Source organism: Acyrthosiphon pisum, chromosome A1, assembly GCF_005508785.2.
Source record: "Acyrthosiphon pisum isolate AL4f chromosome A1, pea_aphid_22Mar2018_4r6ur, whole genome shotgun sequence".
Lineage (NCBI taxonomy): Eukaryota > Metazoa > Arthropoda > Insecta > Hemiptera > Aphididae > Acyrthosiphon > Acyrthosiphon pisum.
In genome coordinates, this window is record NC_042494.1 from 71272878 (window position 1) to 71295523 (window position 22646).

At 28.1% G+C, this 22646-nt stretch overlaps 3 protein-coding genes across 7 annotated transcripts in view; 2 read left to right on the top strand and 1 right to left on the bottom strand.

The window, feature by feature from the left end:
* Positions 1–8135, bottom strand: part of LOC100169352 (protein sidekick) — a 33925-nt gene extending 25790 nt beyond the window's left edge. For 2 of the 4 annotated variants that reach the window (XM_008191797.2, XM_003240958.3), the window contains exons 1-2: positions 7395–8134; positions 7217–7312 (exon numbers count right to left, since the gene is read on the bottom strand). In XM_008191797.2, coding sequence (XP_008190019.1) covers positions 7217–7312; positions 7395–7500 — 202 coding nt within the window. In that variant the 5' untranslated portion in view covers positions 7501–8134. Of the gene's footprint in view, positions 1–7216; positions 7313–7394 lie in introns of all 4 variants that reach the window. The other 2 variants (XM_008191796.3, XM_001952400.4) reach the window with 2 other exon arrangements.
* A 466-nt stretch (positions 8136–8601) lies between these two features.
* On the top strand, positions 8602–13378 carry LOC100166600 (Hermansky-Pudlak syndrome 4 protein homolog). 2 transcript variants are annotated; one of them, XM_016800266.2, is made up of 13 exons: positions 8602–8701; positions 8815–9052; positions 9833–10067; positions 10228–10443; positions 10504–10598; positions 10655–10724; positions 10879–11037; positions 11110–11354; positions 11414–11622; positions 11692–11757; positions 11821–12065; positions 12125–12366; positions 12426–12750. In XM_016800266.2, exons 2-13 carry the CDS (start codon positions 9045–9047, stop codon positions 12592–12594), a joined length of 1959 nt encoding a protein of 652 aa, XP_016655755.1. In that variant the 5' UTR covers positions 8602–8701; positions 8815–9044; the 3' UTR covers positions 12595–12750. The 2 variants fall into 2 exon arrangements, with proteins under 2 accessions (XP_016655755.1, XP_029343318.1); XM_029487458.1 differs by having other exon boundaries at positions 8628–9052; positions 12426–13378.
* Positions 13379–18896: 5518 nt separating this feature from the next.
* Positions 18897–22469, top strand: LOC100160472 (mitochondrial Rho GTPase). Its single transcript, XM_001952393.4, has 14 exons — positions 18897–19082; positions 19154–19408; positions 19478–19689; positions 19800–19850; positions 19918–20019; positions 20083–20124; positions 20187–20355; positions 20568–20688; positions 20750–20939; positions 21009–21141; positions 21220–21353; positions 21413–21613; positions 21669–21862; positions 21960–22469. The coding sequence occupies exons 2-14, from the start codon at positions 19204–19206 to the stop codon at positions 22114–22116; spliced, it is 1911 nt and encodes a 636-aa protein (XP_001952428.2). The 5' UTR covers positions 18897–19082; positions 19154–19203; the 3' UTR covers positions 22117–22469.
* Positions 22470–22646: the final 177 nt, after the last annotated feature.

The window sequence follows — 22646 nt, forward strand, 5'->3', positions numbered from 1 at the left end:
CAATCTAATTTATAAGCCAAATGAGCAACACGCGTTGTGCTTTGCGTCTAATTTGCAATGTTACGCACTTATAAGACGGAGACAACACGCATGCGGGATCACGTCCTCTTAAACGAGCCTATAAATTTGACAATATTTCGATTCTCTCAGCATTCTTATAAAATTAACTTAACTAAAAGCGAACTGCTGAACGTAGGTACATCTTCGACATTACATACTGCAGTAAGACGGGACGACAATTTTTTATTGCAGATGAGAAATTCTCATAATTTCTTTAATTCATCATCAGATAACGGCCAATACGCTGGTTGGGTCATAAACTCATAACTCATAACTCTACCACGGCTATGGGTGTAGATTATAGAATCATAACATCTAAACTACCACTTCTTTCGAGGTCATATAGCATATCAAAATTTATGTGGTATTATTGACATTGACATTATTCACATAATTAAATAAAAATAATATTATAATAATTGTACAGTTATTATTCGTCGGAATATTGCATAGTTAATTTCATATATGGATAATTTGAATTAAAAAAAGTCTATACATGACATAAGCTCCAAAACTATGAAAAATATATAAATAATTTATTAATTATATAATTACAAGCCATACCTAATGATATTAAAGTACTAATTAACTACCTATGCAATGTGTGTTATATACTTAAATATGTTATACATACTATACCTTCATCTTGATAATCGGTATTTAGTATTTTTTTTTTAACTAACAAAAAATAATACAATAGAAATTTAGGTAAATAAATAATATAATAATTATATTATAAATAAAAATTAGTCAAAAAACAATTTGAATTTTAAGAAAAGTAAAAGGAGGAGTTAAAATTGGATGGAAGGATACATGGACAGTGCTTGGTTTTAATTTTTTTTCACAATAAAAATGAAACGTGGTGAAGTGGAATGGGGCAGAAAGACGTGTAGTTCGAGAGGTTGCTTTAACTAGATTGGAATTAATTTTTCTATAAAGTATATTTTGAATAACATTAAAATTATCTTCATGCCTACGATCAGGTAAAGCAACTAACCGCAGATGTGCTAACACTTCCGGAGTCGAAGCAATGCGAAAGCAGTTCTCAGCTTAAAAAGGAAAAAAAAGATGTGCCAACACTGGAGTGTAATCATAACCACTTGGGGGCAATCAACATTGAGAACAAATAGCTTACAAACCCAAGAAATAACGTTTAGTTCTTTCAAGTTGACAAAAAAAATGTGCCTCCACTGACTGCACTATTGTCCCAGAGGACTGCAGGTTTAATATTAATCCTCGTATTAATCTGACAAATGCAAAATATAAAGCCTTTATAGGTGCAAATGACAATTTTAACTCATGTGCTACTTCTTCGTAAATATTAAGTTTTGATCACCTCCAATGTGTAGATTAGGGCTAAGTGTAAGGATGAATCCTAGGTCAAGGACTGAACTGCCAAGTGGTGAAATATGATTATTATTGATGAAGTACGAAAATTTAAATGGGTTTTTGCACGGGGAAAGGTCATGGAATAACATTTAGAAACATTAAACTATAAACCTAAAGTCTTAATCCAGGACACCAGCCTGTTAAGTCATTATGAAGGAGGACATAATCATTTATTAAATTAATACGAAGGAATATTTTCAAATCATTGGCAAACACTAGAAGCTGAGAATTACGCAAAACCCGGTTAGCACGTCTTAGCACTATTAATAAATAAAGAGTATTGTAGAATAGGGGATAAATGACCACCTTGCGGTACACCATATGAAAAAATTGTAAGGGGGATACTACACGATGCATTTATACCCCAATGTTTTCTGAAACGGGGGTTGATTGACTACAGAATTAATTAAACTCAATATACCTAGAAAAAAACTAATCCTGACAAATGTAAAACTCTCACGGCTTGACCTTGCCTCATTATTACTGTATATACATATTTACGTATATTTACGTTTATATTATAAATGAGCTATTTGGTGAAACGTATTATTATCACAACTCTAGACTATAAATATTTTTATTCCAGAATCTATATTATATTTTGTATGTAAAATGTCAAGTTTATTTAAATTCAATCAGGAAAAATGAATATTTTCCTAAGTAATAAATCTAGTTCCCAATCAAAATATAAAATATTTAAGGTTTTATAACAAACCATTCCTTATTTCTTTTTCAAATTGTTCTGTTTTAAAATACAATATTTTGTTTTCTTAAAAATGAAATATAAATTTGAAAGATTTCTCATGACGTTAAGTACAATATAATAAAAGTTTATGATGAATTTCCAACCAGTACATTTTTTTATAAAACAAAATATGTTTATCTTAAAATATAACATGTGAAAAATACATCATTGAATTGGCAAATGTACATTTAGGATGATATCTAAGGAAGGGGAAAATTGTATTTCCTCCCGCAGACCAACCATTGCCAACCCCGGCCACTGTACATCACCAATCTTCAATTAAAGATTCATTGCGATTGAAAATAATTAAAGATTTTGACGATATCGCAGCGTACCTACTATCTCTTGCATTGTAACGCGTAATGACTAATGGTGTACCAATAAAACAATTTGTCGTTCCGTGAACGTAAAACACTAAAACCGAAATCTACCAGACAAAACTTTAAAAACAACGTTAGCATTTAGAGCCACCTATGATGATATGATAATATTGGTTGAAGTCGAGTTGAAGTATTGGGATGCAGCCCAGCGATTAATGAGTCAATATTTTTCTAAAACCCAAAGAGACATCAATGATTCATCATTCATGACTAACCTTAGAAATTACAATATTGACATTTGAATAAAAACCTCAATATTGAAAAATTTATGAAAGATTTCAATTTTAATTCAAACCGGAAATTACTATACTATATTAAATATTTAAATATTATTAACTATTATCACTAATTATATATTTTTGCATAATTTACTGTAGGTAATAGATTTAAGAATGTCATAGAAAATTATAACTATAGCTACAATTAAACACTTATATTAAACGATTAATATCAAACTTATACATTTATCTAAAATAGGTACTTATATCAGATTCATACAAAAAGTGTTTTTGTTTATGCCCCTACAAAACTCTGACGAATTCTTAACCTCCACCCACCCCCTGACTATGTTATCCATCTATAAAATGTTGAGTGTAAAGACGATGCCTGCGATAATTATATTTACTGTAAAGTTACGTATCTAATATATCTATACTAAGCTCGGCCTTATTTTACAAGCAAGCAACAAATACTTTTTATTTATTTATTTATATTTTCTTAATACATCATCTTACTAGTAACATTGAAGTACAAACTCGAAAGAGGCTAGAAATCATGATTGAAAAATATATAAATACCGAAATGTAAATAAATAGGACTCTTAAGATAAAAACAGCTTTTATACTAATAAAAAAATTTGAATGATTATATGTATATTATAGAACTACTATTTTATAAATAAAAAGACAATAATTTTACTTGAAGCATTTGTATCTAATAAGAACAAACAACCTATACCTATGCCATTATTGCCATTGGAATCGGTTTAGAATCTAATCGTATATTTTTAAATACAAAATATATTTATTATAACTTATAAGTATCAAAGGTATTCATAGTTGATGCTTAAGAATAACTATTGCTTAAGCTTTACGTATTTTACGAAACTACTAGAATTTATGGTAGTTGAAATAATATGTACTTTCAAATGCGTTATTACATAGGTTATATCTATATATATCGCTTATAAATTACTTAACTGAACTTAAAACTTTCTTGCGCTTTCTTATGACATATTATATAATATATATCCCTTCTATTTTTTTGTTTCTTATACATAAAAATCATAAAACTTAGGTTCATGAGCGTACACCAATCTGCATTGTACTTATTGTTGGCATATATATTATGTACCTACATATATTCCAATTATATCCCTGATAGTCATAGAATAATATGAAGTAACTGTAGACGCCAGTTATTGTGTCACGGCTAATAGGTAGACTCAATAAAATATTCTAATTAAATATCAGCAATAGAAATAAGTCAGTAAACTGAAATTTTTTATAACATTTATAAGTTGTTATAAATTTCAATTACGATTTCACTCAAGTTTATAAACAAGAGTTAAAAGAAATATTTTTTAAACTAATATTATTGATCTAACAATATACATTATGTAGCTTGTTTCTTTCAAACCATTCAAGTGATAGAAAATATTGAACTGAAAAAAGTTCCCCTATAAATGCTTCCTTCGGAAACCTTAATAATAATTATTGGATAATGATATAATACGGGTTGAATTACATATACTGTACGAATTTGTAGTATTGTGATAGGTAATAGGTGTATAATTATTATTTATGACTTATGAGCTTATGCAAGTAGCAGCTTATATTGTTTCAAATAATTATTTACATACGTTAAACTATTACAATTATTATTCTAGAAACATTTATATAAATACTTTGTAAGTAGAATACGTAATAGTAGTTAGTAAACATAATATTATAATTAAATCAGAAGTAGGTATCTACGTTTACAATGTATTTACGAGCAAACCGTGGTGGAAACTAATGTAAAAACAATTTTAATTTAAAACTTTTGTATCATAATAATATATAGGTATATTGGGTACAGGTAATATGAATAAATAAATAAAAATGTTCAATAACATATACATTGGGAACAGGTACATTATTTTTATTTAAAGTTAAACAAATTGTATCAATATATTTTAGAAACTTCAAAAGTTAAATTTAAAAGTCAGAAGTTAAATAATTAAGTTAGGTTGAAATGATAGATTGAATTTGATCATTATTAATCTTATTTTGTAATTCTAAGATATAGAATATCTAAAAACCAAAATGTCATTTATTTCATTTTTTGTTCATCCTATGATTGTTTTTTTTTTATTCCGGGAAATAAATTTTATAAAAAAAGTGTTTTTTCGTCCTTGTTATATTATTACGTAATACGTATGTTATCAAAACTTTTACGATTTTAATAATTATCCTTTTATTTATACCTATGGACTTAAGATTTATAGGAATTAAGAATTTTCCAGTACTTTTCAAAACTATAAGAAAAAACCGAGGGAAAAACATAAAAAAAATTAAGAAAAAATGTGAAAATATACGCAAAACCTGTTTTTAACAAAATTGATTCTGTTTTTGGTTTTAATTTAAAAACAAAGTGTAGACCTTTTTTAAAAATTCACTGGATCTTTTTGAGCTATTTATAGAAATTTTAGAATGACTACTTTTATTAGTTTTTATTAGATTTATATGGGTATGATAACATTTTTATTCGAGTAAAAAAGTCTGACAATTTAATACAAAGTTCCTCATAAGAAATCAAAAAAATTCAGCAATTAAAAACATATCAAAAATAAATAGGTACATAGTCACAATTTCAAATTTAGAAGAGATTCGTCCAAATCACGAAAATTATAAAACGGTTTTATAGTTAAAAATGCATTACATTATAATATACATAATATTATAATGCATTACATTTTAAATTTTGATGATTTTGAAATTTCGTCAAAATTGCGAATTTAATATTTTAAATTCTGAGCGTAACGTATTGTAGGTACCTATTGATTTTGCAATGGTGTGTGCTTCTTTAGTTTTTTTTTTTTTTTTGGAACTTTCATCACATTTTGGGGTAATAAAAATGCTATAATTTTTTAACTTTGTGGTTGGTTTCTGTAGGTACTTAACATAATAATCGAAAAAAACAAAACGATAATCAAAGAAAAACGGGAATTTTCACAAAGTACCAGTTTTTGATAAAATCAATATTTTTTTGTAACTCATGAACAAATAATTGTAGATAACTTAAAATTTTCACCAAATGAAGTTTCTATTAGCATATTTTACAGTAGGTACATGATGACAAAGAATAACAAATTTAGTTATTTTTATGTGATTTAGAAATATTATTTGTGGTACTTGAAACAATTAACATATTATAATTTAGGTAGGTATATATTATTTAATTATTATATTTTTCATAAACAATGACATTTGTGAATTCAAAGATTTTGTTAAAACTTAATTCAACCTACCTACCTACTGGGAAAATAAATTACTTTAATAGCAATATTAATATAATATATTATTAGTAACTAATATTGACAGACCAGTATTGCTCAAAATCGTTTTTTGTATAGGTACCTGGTACAATGATACAATTTCATTGAATTTAAATTTAACACATCTATTTTTGTAGAGAGTCCATATGTAACCTACTGTACAGCAGAGCGCTACCAACTCGCCTACATTTTTTTTGCATTTTCTTTTTAGAACTATAGCATAATATTATAGGTAGTTACTCTCTTAGTTACTAGTTAGATAGGTAAACATAGATTATAGTATTAATTCTTGGTAAATACTGAATAAAAATTAAAAAATTATCATCTTAATAATTTTAATATTTTAATTATTTCAATAGACGATGCATGGTTTATAAAAAGATAATAGGTACAACTTATACATTTGAAATAACTAACAACAATAATATAGATACCTATAACAATATCAAAATATTGGTACTTACCTAATATAATATTGAATGGAAATTAAATTTTAAAAATGTGCAGGTATCTGGTATATAATATTATAAGTATAACTGGTCAATAATAATCGTACAAGAATACCTGAATATGCAACTATAATGTTCTGCAATTTCAAGCCTGTGAGAATGATTTTTGGGATAAAAACATTAAATTGGCCATTGGGATATAAAATATCTCTTATGGTCATCATGTTTAACAAAGTAAATTATCTGGTAAATTATTTGTGATGAGATTTGTGATTAAATTAGGTATTTAATATTTATTTGAACAGAAAACAATAGAACCATAAGTAATTTAGAGGTAGGTACCTAGGTAGGTAGTTATATTGATGAGTATTCTGAACTGTTCTCTTAACTAGGTAAATAGAAATCTTTATTGAAAATATTATATTAAATTCTATGTGAGTAAATGATTGGTTTGCATCCCCGTTTGCTAGTGAGTAGAGGATAATGAGAGGATGAAGTATACAACTTATCAATATACCTAGTTAATTTATTTTATGATGGGCATATAAACCATTCCTTGGACTGTAGTTTGTAAGTACCAATTAACTAGACCAATTTATAATGGTTAAATTTTATTTCATAATAATTATTAGATATTTTTTGTTTGATGACTAACCAAGAGCTTGACACTGAATTATTTTTGTCTGTCCTTCGCCAATCACATTTTTAGTTGACGTTGGCTGCGTTATGAACCGAGGGGCCTGATAGGACTCTGTGAACATAAAACGACATACATTTTGACTACCTGTTGTTGGGATGTGGTCATTGTAGGGAGAACTAGGTACTACACTTACGGCATTCACAACGAGTGATGGTGGACATAAGCAAGACGACGGTGACGGCGAATGCATAAGTCCTCTGCGTGCAAGATAGGCGGTCATTTCTTTCTTCTTCTTCCATCGTGAGTCGGGCGCACGGGAAAAACGTATCAATCGGACGATGAAACAAACCGAACTTACACTAAACAACAATCGTGACGAAAAACGGACGAAATGGAAAAATTCGTCAACCACGCGCACGTAAGTTTAACACCTTTTCGTGTCCTACCCTCTGTCGGAATTGCGGCACACGAGTCGGTTGCTTCGGCATGTCTCGCCACAAAGGCCGGCGGCGGTGGACACCTGTTGCGACGTTTCAAAAGCCATCTCGCGCGCAACGGCCGTTTGCGCAATCTAACGGTTTTCGAGCGATCGTCGCAATCGGAACGTGCGGGTGCGTTTATCAATCAAACGTGTGTAATAAATAAAAACAAAAATATTAATAATAATAACAACAACAACAATAACGGGCCGATAAAAACGTCGGCAGTACAATAACAACTACAGATGACGGGACGGTGACGACACGGGTGGCGCAGCGGACGTAATAAAATAATATCATATATATAACGTTCCAGCGGTCGGCCAAAGAATGCGGTCCTCCGGCACACTCGGTACAGTCACTCTGTACTGCAGAGCGTACTGTGTGTATTGTGTACTAAACACGCACACGGACGTGCTCACGCAGGCGCAGAAACGCGAAACGGTCTCGGCGGCGGGCGGAACTTGAAACAACGGTTCGGTGGCGGCGGCGGCGCGACTCAAGTACTCAACCACCGACCGCGATGGGGTCAGAATATTATCCCCACTCTATTTGCCTGCAATCATTATCAGTTGACAATTTGGTATAAACCACGGATATCTGTATCAGTACCTTTTTGTTGGTATAAACCATGATTAAAGAATAAAGATATTAAATAAATAATAATAATTAATAAACACCTCTATTTGGTATTTGAGCCATACGCGGTATATATCTTTTATTATTGACCGTATATCGAAAATATCAAAATTGTATATTTAAACCATGGTTTTGATGAATAATTATTGACACATTAAAGTTGATCGTGGACAGAGCCCACAAGCCCATAAGATCAACACAGATATTCAATGTGTACAATCATTAATCCAAGCCGTGATAGCAATTTTTATTCTTATCTTAAAACAGTGATCCACTGATCTGTGATATTGCAGAATACAATACTGATATAATTATACAATATTGTAATTTTTTGAATTTTGTTGTTGACGATAGAGTATTGTATAATATAATATAATGGATGGCAATAATAATATTATATTGTTGTTTTCACTTTTCATTCAAATGCCATTCAACTAATCACTAAATCGCCACTGCCCCCCTCTACCTTTGTTTCTCACCCATCGTTCTTTTTAGGCGACTGAAAGTGCGAATGGATCCCAGCCTCCTTAGATGCCAGTGGCGTCACAGGTTACGTAACGCCGATTAATATTCATTAACGATTCTGTGAAATTCGTTCGTTGCTGCATATGTCGTCGTCGTGATCATGGTATTGGGCTTATCGACTAGATCTCTAAGTTTACTATCGCGGTGTAGTGTCTTACCAAATTGTTTGCGCCCGCAATAAGTGTCTAGCAGCTGGCGCCATGTCGAGGTAAGCATAATATTTGCACCACCACATGGTAAAAATGTTGTTAGTAAAATAGAAGCATCGACCACCTTAAACACAATCATCAATCGTCCATAAACAGCAAAGATTTATAATCTGTAAATGTTGTTTTACTTCTCAGCTCTTTATAATATATACAAAATATATTTTTACATTAGGTATTTTTAAATTGATGAATAAGGTCAATGGGAATCATAAGATAAATAATGTTGGTAAAATCCATGTAGGTACAACAATGGATTTTCAAAGATTTTATTAATAGATAATTGATGTATTAACACATTGTGGTTATTGTAAGTTTTGTACTGGCCAGAGTGAACCAGCAAGCTTTTGAGAAAACCTCAGTGTGCCGGTCATGGCTGTAATTTTATTTTTATGTGATAGTGAGAAATTAGTTCAAAACATTAGTGGAAAATAAAATTGAATCAAATTATTCAACCGTATACCTAGTAGCTGTAACTGTAGTCAAACGTTAGAATTCCTTAAATTCTGAGGGCTGATACCCTGCCTATCTGTTGCTGGTTGTGAATACCGTTAGTTCAACCATTGATTATAAATACTAAGTATTTATAATAAATATTCAATGGTTCAACTAAAGTACCAAAGTGAAATTTGAAACGTTTTAGTTTTTACTACCACACCAAATATATCTTGTCAAATTATTTGAAATTTTATTTAATATTATGTATGGAAACATTTTTCAAATAGTACACTTGAATTATTATTTTTTTGATGTATTCATTTTGATTTAATCATGTGTTTCAGAGAACTTTTAATTGTATTTGTTTACGACCCACGATTCTGTACTACTGAAGCTGATGATCCACAAAATTCTATTTTATATTTTCATCCCCCATGGGTAAGCTCTTCGCAAAAGCTTGCTTTAAGTGGACAACTAATGGGAATTGTCAAGTTTTCATCTTCAGTTTTCTCATCTCCTTCAGTATTAGCATTACGTTCTGGAAAGTTTGCTATTCGGCAATTTGGTTCTTCAACACTGGTAATTAGAGACTACTTATTAAACTATAATAATATGATTTTTTATTTATTTTTTTTTTACAAATTTTGTTAATAGGTTTGTGGGTATAAATACTTTTAAAATGAAAATGATTATAATTATTTATTATATTGCATTTTTTCTTATACTTTTTCTGTTACAGTGTGTTGGAACAGATAGAAATATTCCAGACAGTGTTTTGCAAAATCGTGCCAACACTTTATACAATATTTTAGTTACATTTCACTTTAATATAACTGAAATCTTAGATCATAAAATCCTCAGCGAACAGTTAAATACAGTAATTTCATCATATCTTTCACTTCTACTAATTTCTTCAAACATGTTTGGTACCCCGGCAGTATTTAAATTTCCCAAGGTAATGTCCGTAATAGTAATATTTTGATTTTTATGTTATTATTTGTTTTACATTTTTCAGAGTGGAGGAAATATTCTTTTGGAAGCAATGCAAATACTTGAAAGTATGCAAGAAAAAAACAATGTTTTAGGTGGAATGTTATTACATCAAAATAAGTATGCAATTTGTTATTTCAGCATTTTAATTTGTCTTATTCTATTTTGATTTCTAGAATTGTTGTTACTCAATTTGGATTTGAACTAACCAAATTAATCCAACTGACAAATCCTTTCTGTAATAAGGTTGGCACTTCAATGTAAAATATTTAACTTTCATTTTATCATAAAACTATTTTTAATAATTTTTTTTTAGCTGCTTTATACTTACAACTTTATTTGTCATTTTTACTATCAGTAATTACATAACAATTATCTTAAATTGATTCATTTATTATAGATACCAGCTGAAAATGCAAAAGGAAGCTTTCATTTACCATTAGGTACTCAACTCTTATACATTTTCATGGATAGAGAAGAAGTATTACAAATAAGAAAAACAGCTACCTCACTGAAACATTCCGTGAAAAAAACATCAAAATGGCGGCAAAAAAATAAGGTATTTATAATATATAATTTTTCAAATTAATAATTTAAATTTAAAAAAAAAATCATCTACCGACTAATGCAGATGGCTGACAAGTCACAAGACTGTCCAAAAAATGACAAAAACCCAGAAAATAAAAATATGTTCACAGTCGAAGAAGAAGATACCCCAGATAGTAACAGTGGATCAGTCTGTAGTATGCCAGATATTGTGAAGGAATCTATTATCAAAGCAGAAAAGAGATTAGACAAATCTAATGCTGGAAAATGTTCTTCTCTAGAATCATCTCTGAATGAAATGCCAAATTTCTCAAAACTTGTTACTTTAAGGTATAACATATAGTTTTCATTATATTGTGTTGTTTATGAAATTAAAACTTTTGTTCCAGAAAAGACACAACAAGGTATCAGAGTCTTAGGTTGTTACCTAAAACAATAAATTATGACAATTCCAAACATAGTGACAAATATAGAACATTATGCGACCCATATTTCCCATTATTGCGTGATGACGACTATGCAGTTTCAAAAGCCCTTTATGATAAACAACTATCTCAACATTATACTGATCTTGATCTTAAAGTACAGATTGAAAAAGGTTCAATTAATTTTTTTTTTGTATTATGTTTTAATTATATTTTGTTAAAAATAATATTCATTGATTTAGAAAAAATACTGAAATCAAAAAAACCAGTTCGACCAACTTCCATACCATTGAATTTACAAGCACTTGGTAAATTTTGAATTTTTTCATTTATTAGCTAAATACACATATTGAAATAAAATTATAATTTAGATAGAAAACCTGCACTTAAAGAAGATATAATGACACCTTTGATGGCTAAACTTAGCATGGCAGAATCATTTAATTTTGCCACACCTACAGAGAGCATTTGCAGAACTCCTACAGGTTTTCAACCACAAACTAATACTGCCAGCCATCAAAAACTGTTGTTATTTGTGGCTGGCTCTCAAAATACTTCAATAATGGTGCTATTAGAAAAAGAAGCAGAAAATGATGCTGAGCTAATTCATCTATTAGTAGGTATTAGTATTTTATAATAATTACAAATAAATGTAATTTTTTTTTTTTTTTTTAGTGGAATTTAAGTTTTAACAATCTTGGAGACTTAGAACACTCTATAAATAACACAATCACAAATGTCCCGGATGCATATAATTTACAAGGTACAGATGAAACTTATGGCTACATGGTAATGGACACAACCAATGCTGGTATGATTGACAAGCATGGTAACTGGTTAGGTTCACAAACAATTTTAGCCACATCTATACACGATACTTTCCAAAAAAAACCTTCGGTTCTCGATATCATCATCAGGTAGACTAATGAACCTTAATTATATGTTTTGTTAAAACTAAATAAATTCATTGTTATAGAAATGATGATAATATTGTTTATGGAAACAAATGTGGCAGCCGAGAATTGTTTTATCAACAAAGTGGCAATATTGTAAGCGGTTTACCAACACCGTCAGATATAATGGGTGTTGTGTCTACAACTGCAAAACGAAGACTTCAAAGAGACCATGGTATTATTATTCTATAGAATGAACATAATTATTGACATAATCCACCGATCTATTTATACAGTATTATGGTAAAAAAATTAATGCGTTTTTAGTTTGATTTTATATTATGTGTGTTTTTTAATTTTAATTTACTTATAGCTATGTTAATATTTAATATTAAAAATCTTCACTTATTCAGTTGATACTCAACTCCATGTTAACTATTAAACATTAAATGTTCAAGATTAACAGAATTAAAATATATGCATAGATATACTTGTAAACTATAAGTAATAATTTAAGATTTAGGTACATATATATATTAAAACTTTTAACTTATATTGATGTATCATTTGAAAATATATGTATTATTTACATTTATGAATGTGATCAGTGAATTGGTAAACAATATATTTTGAATATTGATACAGATAATGTTATTGAAGTTGATCATTTTCTCATAACTTAACTCATTATATCATCTCATAATAATATCATATACAAATAAGATATTGATTAAGTTACATTATTACCATAACAAACAGTGTAAAATAAGCACATTCATATTTTGCAGTAAAAATAATGATCAAAATTAAAACTCTTTGAACAATAAACAATTATTTTGTACAATTTATTATGTCACATGCAATTATACAAACTAAGTCGAGAGTTTACGGTATTCATTATACAAAAAAAATAATTATTAAGTATCTACCTATTATTAAAAAACATTCATGTATGTATTCTACATTTAAAAATGTATTTATGTTTTTTCACAAAATATTAATGTATTAATATATATTTATTGTTTTATTATATTTATCAGTTTTTGTAATTTTTCCTTAGTAATTCCTTTAAGAACAATCCTGAGTTGTCTTTGCAAATAATTCCAATTTTAATTTTAATATACATATTTCTCTATTTTTAGGATACCTATGGTAGGTTATAATAAACTAATAGGTATACTTATAAATTTATTTATAATATAATAATATATACTTTTGAACCAATGGGATATACTGATGGTGTGTCTATGAATCCTATCCTAACTAACTTCTATAAACTCTTAAACATATTATATTATTATATCTGCAGGTATATTGAATACTTCTAACTAATTTTAACTTTAAATTTATGTCATTGGAAAGGACTAATAAATAGTTTAATTATTAAGTAATATATTTATATAATGATTAACTAGTGTTATCAGCTAATAAACAAAGATATTAACTATTAATGTATTATATATTTATATAATACACATAATGTACATATTATTGTAACTATGTATGTATTGTATATATTATATAGACAAATTAATTTAAGGAGAATCATTTAGGCAATTTCTAATCTCGTCGTCGCCACCTGAGATCTATGTGTATTCGTAAATGATTATTGTAGTGTGTGGCTTCCATGCGATTCAATTGTAGCAACTAGCAGTACTGAAGGCTCTCGCACGCACTCGCACAAGTATGTTAGTAGGTAATATTATTGTGATCATGAAAAAATATTTATTTTTCACTCAAACATATTATGATTCTAACTCCAACAATACGTCGCAACGATTACCTCGATTTGCATTCTGACAAAATATTCTTTTTTTCCATCACATGTACGAGGGATCGATCAAGGCACATTTTAGATTCTGAGTGGAACGATGAATGTATTGATTTTACAATGATGTGTTTTTTTATTTTTTTTTATTTTTGTGTCTGTCATCACCTTTTGGGACAGTAAAAGTGCTTCGATTTTCTTCAACAGTATCTTTTCTGATAGGAAAGTGAATCTAGTTGGTACTTTGGGAGATCATAAGTAATTTTTCCAGTAGTTTTCAAAAGCGCCGTGAAAAATAAAAGAAAAATTAAGGAAAAACGGAAATTTTTAGGCAAAAGCTGTTTTCAAGAAAAATGATTTTGGTTTTTGGTGTAACTTTAAAACAAATGACCGTAGACACATGAAATTTTCACTGGTTGTTTATATTTCCATTTTCTATACATGATAAAATTTTAAAAATATTTTGATTTGTTTTGAACTTTTGACTTGTTTTGACATTTTCAGTTTCTAATTTTATTAGTTTTTTTTTTCTATGAATGTCAATCAATCTTTATTTGTTGAGTAAAAATACTTGAAAATTTAATACATGGCTCCTACTATATTGTTACAATGACATTTTAAAAATATTAAAAATCCTTAGTCACAGTTTTTTTTTATTAGCATTTAAAGTTCAAAAATTGACAAAATATGTAAAAATCACAAAAATTAGCAAATTATTTTGAGTTAAGAATTCGTAAAAATTTTTGTTTTTAAATCTAAGATTTGAAAATGTATTTCAAGATTCCACATAATACTGCAGTATATGTCTACCTTTATCAAAAAAAAAAATGTCTACAAGAAAGTCAAATTAAATTTTTATGAGGGTTTGAAATTCATATTTTTACAACATATGATATTCGCTTGATTTCTGAAGTGACGATTTTCTCATTTTATTGTAATTAAAAAACGAATGACTGTAGATACTTCAAAATTTCACTGAATATGTTTATATTAGCATATTCTATATACGATAAAATTTTGAAAATAATTTGACTCTTTTGAGCTGTTTACGGACATGGTCAATTTTAAATTTTTTTAGTTTTTTTTTCTATAAATATAGATCTGTTGGGCCAAAAAGTGTAAAAATTTAATACAAGGCTCCTGATATATTGTTACAATAGCAGTTGAAAAATATTAAAAATACATAGGCACAATTTTATTTTATAAGCATTTAAAGGTCGAATTTTGACAAAATTTATCAAATTTTAATTTGAATAATTATTTTGTAGTTAAGAATTTATAAAATGTTCAACTTTTGTATCTAAGAATTGAAAATTTAAAACAAGATTCCACGTAAGTAATTATTTCTATTACCAAAAAATCTAAAAAAATACATTTACACAGTTTATTTTTATAGTCATTTTAAATTCAAATTTGGACGAAATTACATATTAAAAACCTAGAATGACTATTTTATTGTTATGATTGTATAATATTATTCGTGGGTATACTGGAAACTTCTAAAGTATACTATAATATATCTATGATAGTAATTCAGGGCCTAAAATTGTGTGCAATAGCACACACTATGTGCAGTAGCTAATATGAAATGTGCAGTAGCAAATTTAAAAGTGTGCAGTTCTTATTTTCGGCTTTTATACATTTTTATTTGATTAATATTCAATATTGGTGATTGAAAATTACGAATTAGCATATTGTATTTATTTAAAATCCTTAACATTAAAAATAATACCGACTACACCATATTCAGGACGGCTTAAAATTTAATAGGTACATACCTATTAAATTTTAAGCCAATATTAAGCCAAATTATTTCGTTTTTAATTTTAAAAGGTTTAGCCATATACCTTTATGTATCAATGACTTTTATAGAAGATTGTCTTAGATTGATTTATTTATTATAACTAATTATTAATAAATAGCAAAAATAATCATGCAATGAAGTTATATGCGGCATGTACTAGGTATATGTTCATTATTTTAAAATATTTTGGTGTGGAGTAGCAAAATATGTTAATTTTAGGCCCTGGATAGTATCACGGTTTGCTGTTGATTTGTAGCGCGTTATAGGTACCTAATACAATGGATATAAGTATATAATATGTCTTATACCTAGACCGACATACCATCTCCGCTCAGAATCGTTTTTCTTATACAATGATATTATATCATTGAATTCAAATTTAATACCAACCATTATACCTACAGTGACCCACTTGTAACCTACTATACAGCAGAGCGACATCCACTTGCCCACCTTTTTTTTTCTATGAATGTCAATAAAACTTTATTTGTTGAGTAAAATAACTTGAAAATTTAATACAAGACTCCTACTATATTGTTACAATGACATTTGAAAAATATTAAAAATCCTTAGTCACAGTTTTTTTTATAAGCATTTAAAGTTCAAAAATTGACAAAATATGTAAAAATCACGAAAATTAGCAAATTATTTTGAGTTAAGAATTCGTAAAAATTTTTCTTTTTAAATCTAAGATTTGAAAATGTAATCCAAGTTTCCTCATAATATTGTATACTTTTTACAATTTTACGAGCGTTTGAAATTCATATTTTTACAACATTTAATATTCGTTTGATTTCTCATGTGACGATTTTCTTATTTTATTGTAATTAAAAAACGAATGACTGTAGATATTTGAAAATTTCACTGAATGTTAATATTTTCATTTTCTATACACCATACAATTTTTAAAATATTTTGATTTGTTTTGAACTATTTAGGGACATTTTCAGTTTCCAATTTTATTAGTTTTTTTTTCTATGAATGGCAATTTATATTTATAAATTTATATTTATTTATTTTATTTGTTTTAACTTTATTTGTCGGGTAAAATTACTTGAAAATTTAATACAAGACTCCTACTATATTGTTACAATGCCATTTGAAAAATATTAAAAATCCTTAGTCACAGTTTTTTTTTATAAGCATTTAAAGTTCAAAAATTCACAAAATTTAATAACATTCATTATACAGTGACCCACTTGAAACCTACTGTACAGCAGAGCGACATCCACTTACCCACCTTTTTAAAATTGTATTTAGTTAATTAAATATTGAAGTTGAAAATTCTGAATTTTTTTGAATTTTTTATTGCAATTTAAATTACAAAAATTAAAAATGTGGTTCGATCGTTCCCTTGTATATATTGCGGACAATCCGAATATTTTTTCAGAATGAAAATCGTGATAATTGTCGATACGTATCAGTTGGAATTAGAAACAGTAGATTTTGACAAAAAAGACGTGGTAGTGAGGCCCCTTCACAGATTGTCTGTGGCAATAAATATTTAATTTAAATCTAAAAAGTAAATGTAAATTATTAATAATATGAAAATAAACTTATTCTAAATTGACTCTTCCGATGAAACCTAGCTAGAGTTGCCGCCGCAGAAGAAACGGCGTCAGAATCTTCATCCATTTTCATCTCGCTCCGAACTGAAACTTAAAAGTATCGAAATATTTTATGAAAATAACCTGATCATAACGAAATGTGCGAGTTAATGTTAAAACTTACATTATAATGTATACGGCTTAACGAACTGTCCGTCCATATTGATGGCTTATTATTTTTTTGTTCACTGAAATTATTAGAATTGTTAATCGTTGACGACGAATGACGACACTGACGATTGCCATAATTAGATGATATAAAATATATTATTTATTATGATAAATCCATAGAATTTATGTATTATACTCAGTATCTATACGGTTTATTGATAAATCGTATGTTCTTTTACAAAAACCTTTGTGATCTGCAATGTACCTACCTATTCTGGTTTTCTATTTCAGTTGTTGTTCGCATGCCAAATTTAACCATACAAACTATTATAGTCCACAACTTTATTGACATTCTATTATTCTAATGCATTATCCCGCCAGTGCCCCTAGAGTCTAGACATAGTTTTGGAGAAGTTATATTTCTTTGGTAATTAAATTACAATATAAATTATAAGTTAGCTATGTATAGTCCTGCAAAACTCGATTACCGGGATTTAAATTTAAAAAATGTAATTTAGGTAACCTATTGGCTATTGGCTATTGATCTATTATATAAAATAGAAACCTAACCTAGGTACCGTAATGTGATAACCAATTTGAAGATAATGCCTTACATAAAACCAATGAACATTTTAAAACATACACCAAATGCTTTTAAAATTGTAAGTTTTTGACTACATCAAAATTTATCAAAATTTGTTTTCGGATCAAATAATGTTCCAACAATCAATATACATTGTTGTATAGGACTATATAATATTATGAATATATGATATAAGAAATAAGAATGGATAGACCATTCCTATTGGTATAACAAAAAGGGGGTTCTGCGCGGAATGTGGATGAGACAGACTGCTATTATACAGAGTGTAACGATCACGATTAAAGATATATCTTTAATCGTGGTAACGATTATGGATCGATGACATAGAATTATAAAACAAAAAAAAGACGTGTTTCTTTATTTTTAACAGGCAATTATTTTATAACAATTTCAAAATTATTAAACACGCAAGTGTACCAATAGCAAAATCAACATTATTTTTTTCAAACGGTAACTTCTATATTTTATGGATTCTGGTAAAGCTTTTTTTTCTGAAAATGTTGATAGTCAAATCATCAATTTTGGTTCGCTTGTTGTGGTCCTCTAAAGTTTAGTAAAATATGCATATATTATAATATGCAATATTCTTATATTATCTATGCTTCAAACATGATTATTATCTGTGGTTTTATCAGTGTTCCGTTATCAGTACGAAATACTGAATATTACTGATTTTCGTATTTAGATCACCCATTACCGAATGACCGAAACGACAGGATAGAAAAATTATGTAGATACAATGGTTTAGAATTTCTTTTACGTTTCTACCAGTTATTATTGTCTCATAAATTTAATTATCGAAAGAACACCATCATTGTACGAGAATAAAATGTTCTAAATACTCGAGTGAGCTACATATTAATAATAACTTTTAATGTCTGTTAATAACAACGATTAACAATTTTTTTATCTCATAGTCTGTGCAAGTGTGTAAATACACTGTTCAACGATCGATGTTCAGTTAAATATGTCTTCTGAAATGGGACCAAAACAAGCCGGACGATCGGTACGTATTCTATTAGTCGGTGACAGGGACGTTGGTAAGACATCGATCATATTGTCCCTGGTTAATGAAGAGTTTTTGGATGAAGTGCCCGGGAGGGCTGAAACAATAACGATTCCTGCTGAAGTTACACCTGAATTGGTGCCTACAGATATTATCGATTACCACGGTAGGTGTTCATTTAATTTATAAATATCACTTAGATATTATGGCTAATGTTTTGAACTTATAATTTTAGAGAATGAACAAGATAATGAAGAATTATGCGAACAGATACGGCATGCAGATGTGATTTGCCTAGTATTTTCTGTGGTAGATGATTCTAGCCGACAAAACATTAAAGATAGATGGATGCCATTATTAAGGGACTGTCAACTAAACAGTGATATATTTCACCCTGTTATATTGGTAGGAAATAAAAGCGATCTCATCAGTAGCATTTCAATGCACGTAAGTTCATAATAATCTGTGAGAAATATTCTACCTTATAAGTTAATTATTATATTAACTTTATTATAGACCTATGAATTTATTTTTATTTATTTATTTTTATTTTAAAGCTTGTCGAAGATGTTTTATATGAATATCCTGAAATAGAAACCTATGTTCAAGTAAATATTATAAGTTATATGAGTTGTTTTAAATTTATTTAAATTTAATCCTATATGTGTATTTTAGTGTTCAGCAAAAATGTTGATGAATATTAGTGAAATGTTCTGTTACGCCCAGACAGCAATTCTACATCCCACAGCTCCATTATATTCTGTTGAGGACAAAATTGTAAATTGTTAATTAATTAAGTAAATATTTGTAAATATATAATATAATATATTATTGTTTCAGCTTACTGAAAAGTGTAAAAGAGCTCTATGTCGTATATTCAAAGTAAACCAGAAATATCATTATAAAATTGTTGAATATTTCTTATTGAAATCAATGTGTTATAGATCTGCGACGTAGATAATGATGGACTGCTTAATGATGAAGAACTAAATAATTTCCAGCGACATTGTTTCGATTGTCATTTGCCTTTACAACAACTGAATGGCATCAAAACTATTATTAACATGAATTGTGAGCGTGGGATTTCCCCATCAAACTGTGTCACTCTAGAAGGTATTTGATTAATATAACAAGTATTAATATAAATATTGGTTAAAAGTATAATACATAATTTATTTATTGTTACCAACAAAGTATTTTATTTGAACATAAGATAATTTAAAAAATATCTAACAGGTTTTCGTGAGAATATTATTATATTTTACTGATAGATGAATAGTACTGATACTTTATTCAATTTAACGATGTTATTTAAAAAAATCTAGGGTTTTTGTTCCTGCACATGTTGTTTATACTAAAAGGAAAATCACAAACTACCTGGACTGTAATTAGAAAATTTGGGTACAATGACGATTTAAATTTTTCATACAGCTATCTTCATCCTAAGTATACTACACATATTCAGCCTCATTCATATAATTATGTTAATACAATATTTGTTTTACAGCTTAAAAATTGATAAATATTGTACCATAGAGTTATCTCACAAAGGTGAACACTTTTTGTCGCGCTTATTTGAGACGCATGATAAAGATAAAGATGACTGCTTGAGCCCAGTTGAGTTGAAATCATTATTTTCTATGTGCACAGAAGACCCACAACTTTTAAGAAAATGCTTATATAATACAAATCATAAAGTAATTAATATTTTTAAAATTCAACGATTTACTTTTCTTAATATAATTATTATAATATAATAACATTAGGGATGGATTACTTCACAAGGATGGCTGTCTTTTTGGTCTTACTGTACTCTGGTTGAAGCCGATACTACATTAGCATATCTAGCCATGCTAGGTTATAGCATGAAACCAGAAAACCAACTTTCAGGAATTCAAGGTGAGATATAAATACAAATTAAATACAACATAAAGCTATATAAATTTATTATTATTATTATTTTTGTTTTTTTTGCAGTTACTAGAAGTAAGCAAATTGATTTACAGAAGAAACAGTCTCAGCGATCTGTGTATATTTGCCACGTGATTGGAAGCAAGGGGAGTGGCAAGTCAACAATATGTAAAAGACATGTCAAAACTGCAAAAATTGATGTAAATTAAAATATTATGTTTGATGTAGACAAATATGATTTTTTTTGAAAATATTTTAGAATTGCTTTGAAGATGCTGAAGATATAACATCAGTTAATCGTGTTCAAGTGTATGGCCAAGACAAATATTTGGTTCTAAAAGAAATTAAGACAATTAGTGAAAATCATTTGACTAAAAAAGACATTAAATGTGATGTGGTATGTCTAGTATTTGATTCTTCGCAGAGTTGTTCATTTGAATATAGCGCACATGTTTATTTGGTAAGTTTAATTAATAAACCTGTTTGCATCATTTAATTATAATTTTTATTGGCAGAAATATTATCAGAGCAGAAACATTCCAGTTCTGATTGTAGCAAATGATAAAGGTAGGCCCTTAATGAAACAAGACTACATATTACAACCAGATCAATTTTGCAAACAAAATAGATTATCATCACCGTACATATTTATAAATTCCAATGAAGGAAAAAAACTGTACTCAAATTTAGCGACAATGGCTTCCCTTCCGTAAGTAATATTATAATTATACTTTCGATTTAGAATATTTACTAGCTTTGGAAGGTCCATCAATATTGAAGTGTTATTGAATTTTTATTATTTTCAGACATAAATACAGTCCAAATCAGTCTAGTATTATACCAAGTTTACGAGAATCAATTTTATTCATCTGGAAAACAGGCATTGGTGTGGCCATGGTAGCTCTGTGTGGCGTTTTGGTTGGTAAATGTCTGGTGAAATCGAAAAAAGATCTGCTGAGTTAAGACCTGTAAAATAGTACAATAATGTTGTTTTTAGATTTATTTTATTCCAAACAACAATATTTTGAACTTTCTTCTATTTTTTTAAATTATCGAATTACTTCTACATAGTGTTATATTTGTATTTATTGTATTTATCATGAAAATCGAATATCGATAAATATTTATGTATACATTTGGGTAACATCAGATACCAATGTTTTGACTTCATAAATATTTAAAAGTTTATAATATTTCCATGTGTAGAAACGTTAACCTATTATTATGATTACCTTATACAAGCTTATATGTTTTATTAATTAGATTTTGATTGTTTTTAAATAGAATATGATTATAATATGATTATCTTTATTTAATTTTGTGTTAATAATATTGTAGTACTACATGCCCTCATCCAACTCATTTTTATCCTTTTTATTATACATATAACAAATTTACAATTCTGTTCATAAATATTATATATAATTATGTTTTACTAGTTATTACTTTATTAATATCAACTATGGTGAGTTATATACATATATTAATTGAAA

Bases quoted from the DNA above. Each gene is read 5' to 3' on its own strand.
- LOC100166600 (XM_016800266.2), top strand. The intron at 10,599-10,654 runs GTATGCAATTTG...TTTGATTTCTAG, and splicing joins ATGTTATTACATCAAAATAA to AATTGTTGTTACTCAATTTG. The intron at 11,355-11,413 runs GTATAACATATA...CTTTTGTTCCAG, and splicing joins TCAAAACTTGTTACTTTAAG to AAAAGACACAACAAGGTATC.
- LOC100160472 (XM_001952393.4), top strand. From the start codon at position 19,204: ATGTCTTCTGAAATGGGACCAAAACAAGCCGGACGATCGGTACGTATT. The intron at 20,689-20,749 runs GTATACTACACA...TTTGTTTTACAG, and splicing joins TACAGCTATCTTCATCCTAA to CTTAAAAATTGATAAATATT. The intron at 21,354-21,412 runs GTAAATTAAAAT...AAAATATTTTAG, and splicing joins TCAAAACTGCAAAAATTGAT to AATTGCTTTGAAGATGCTGA.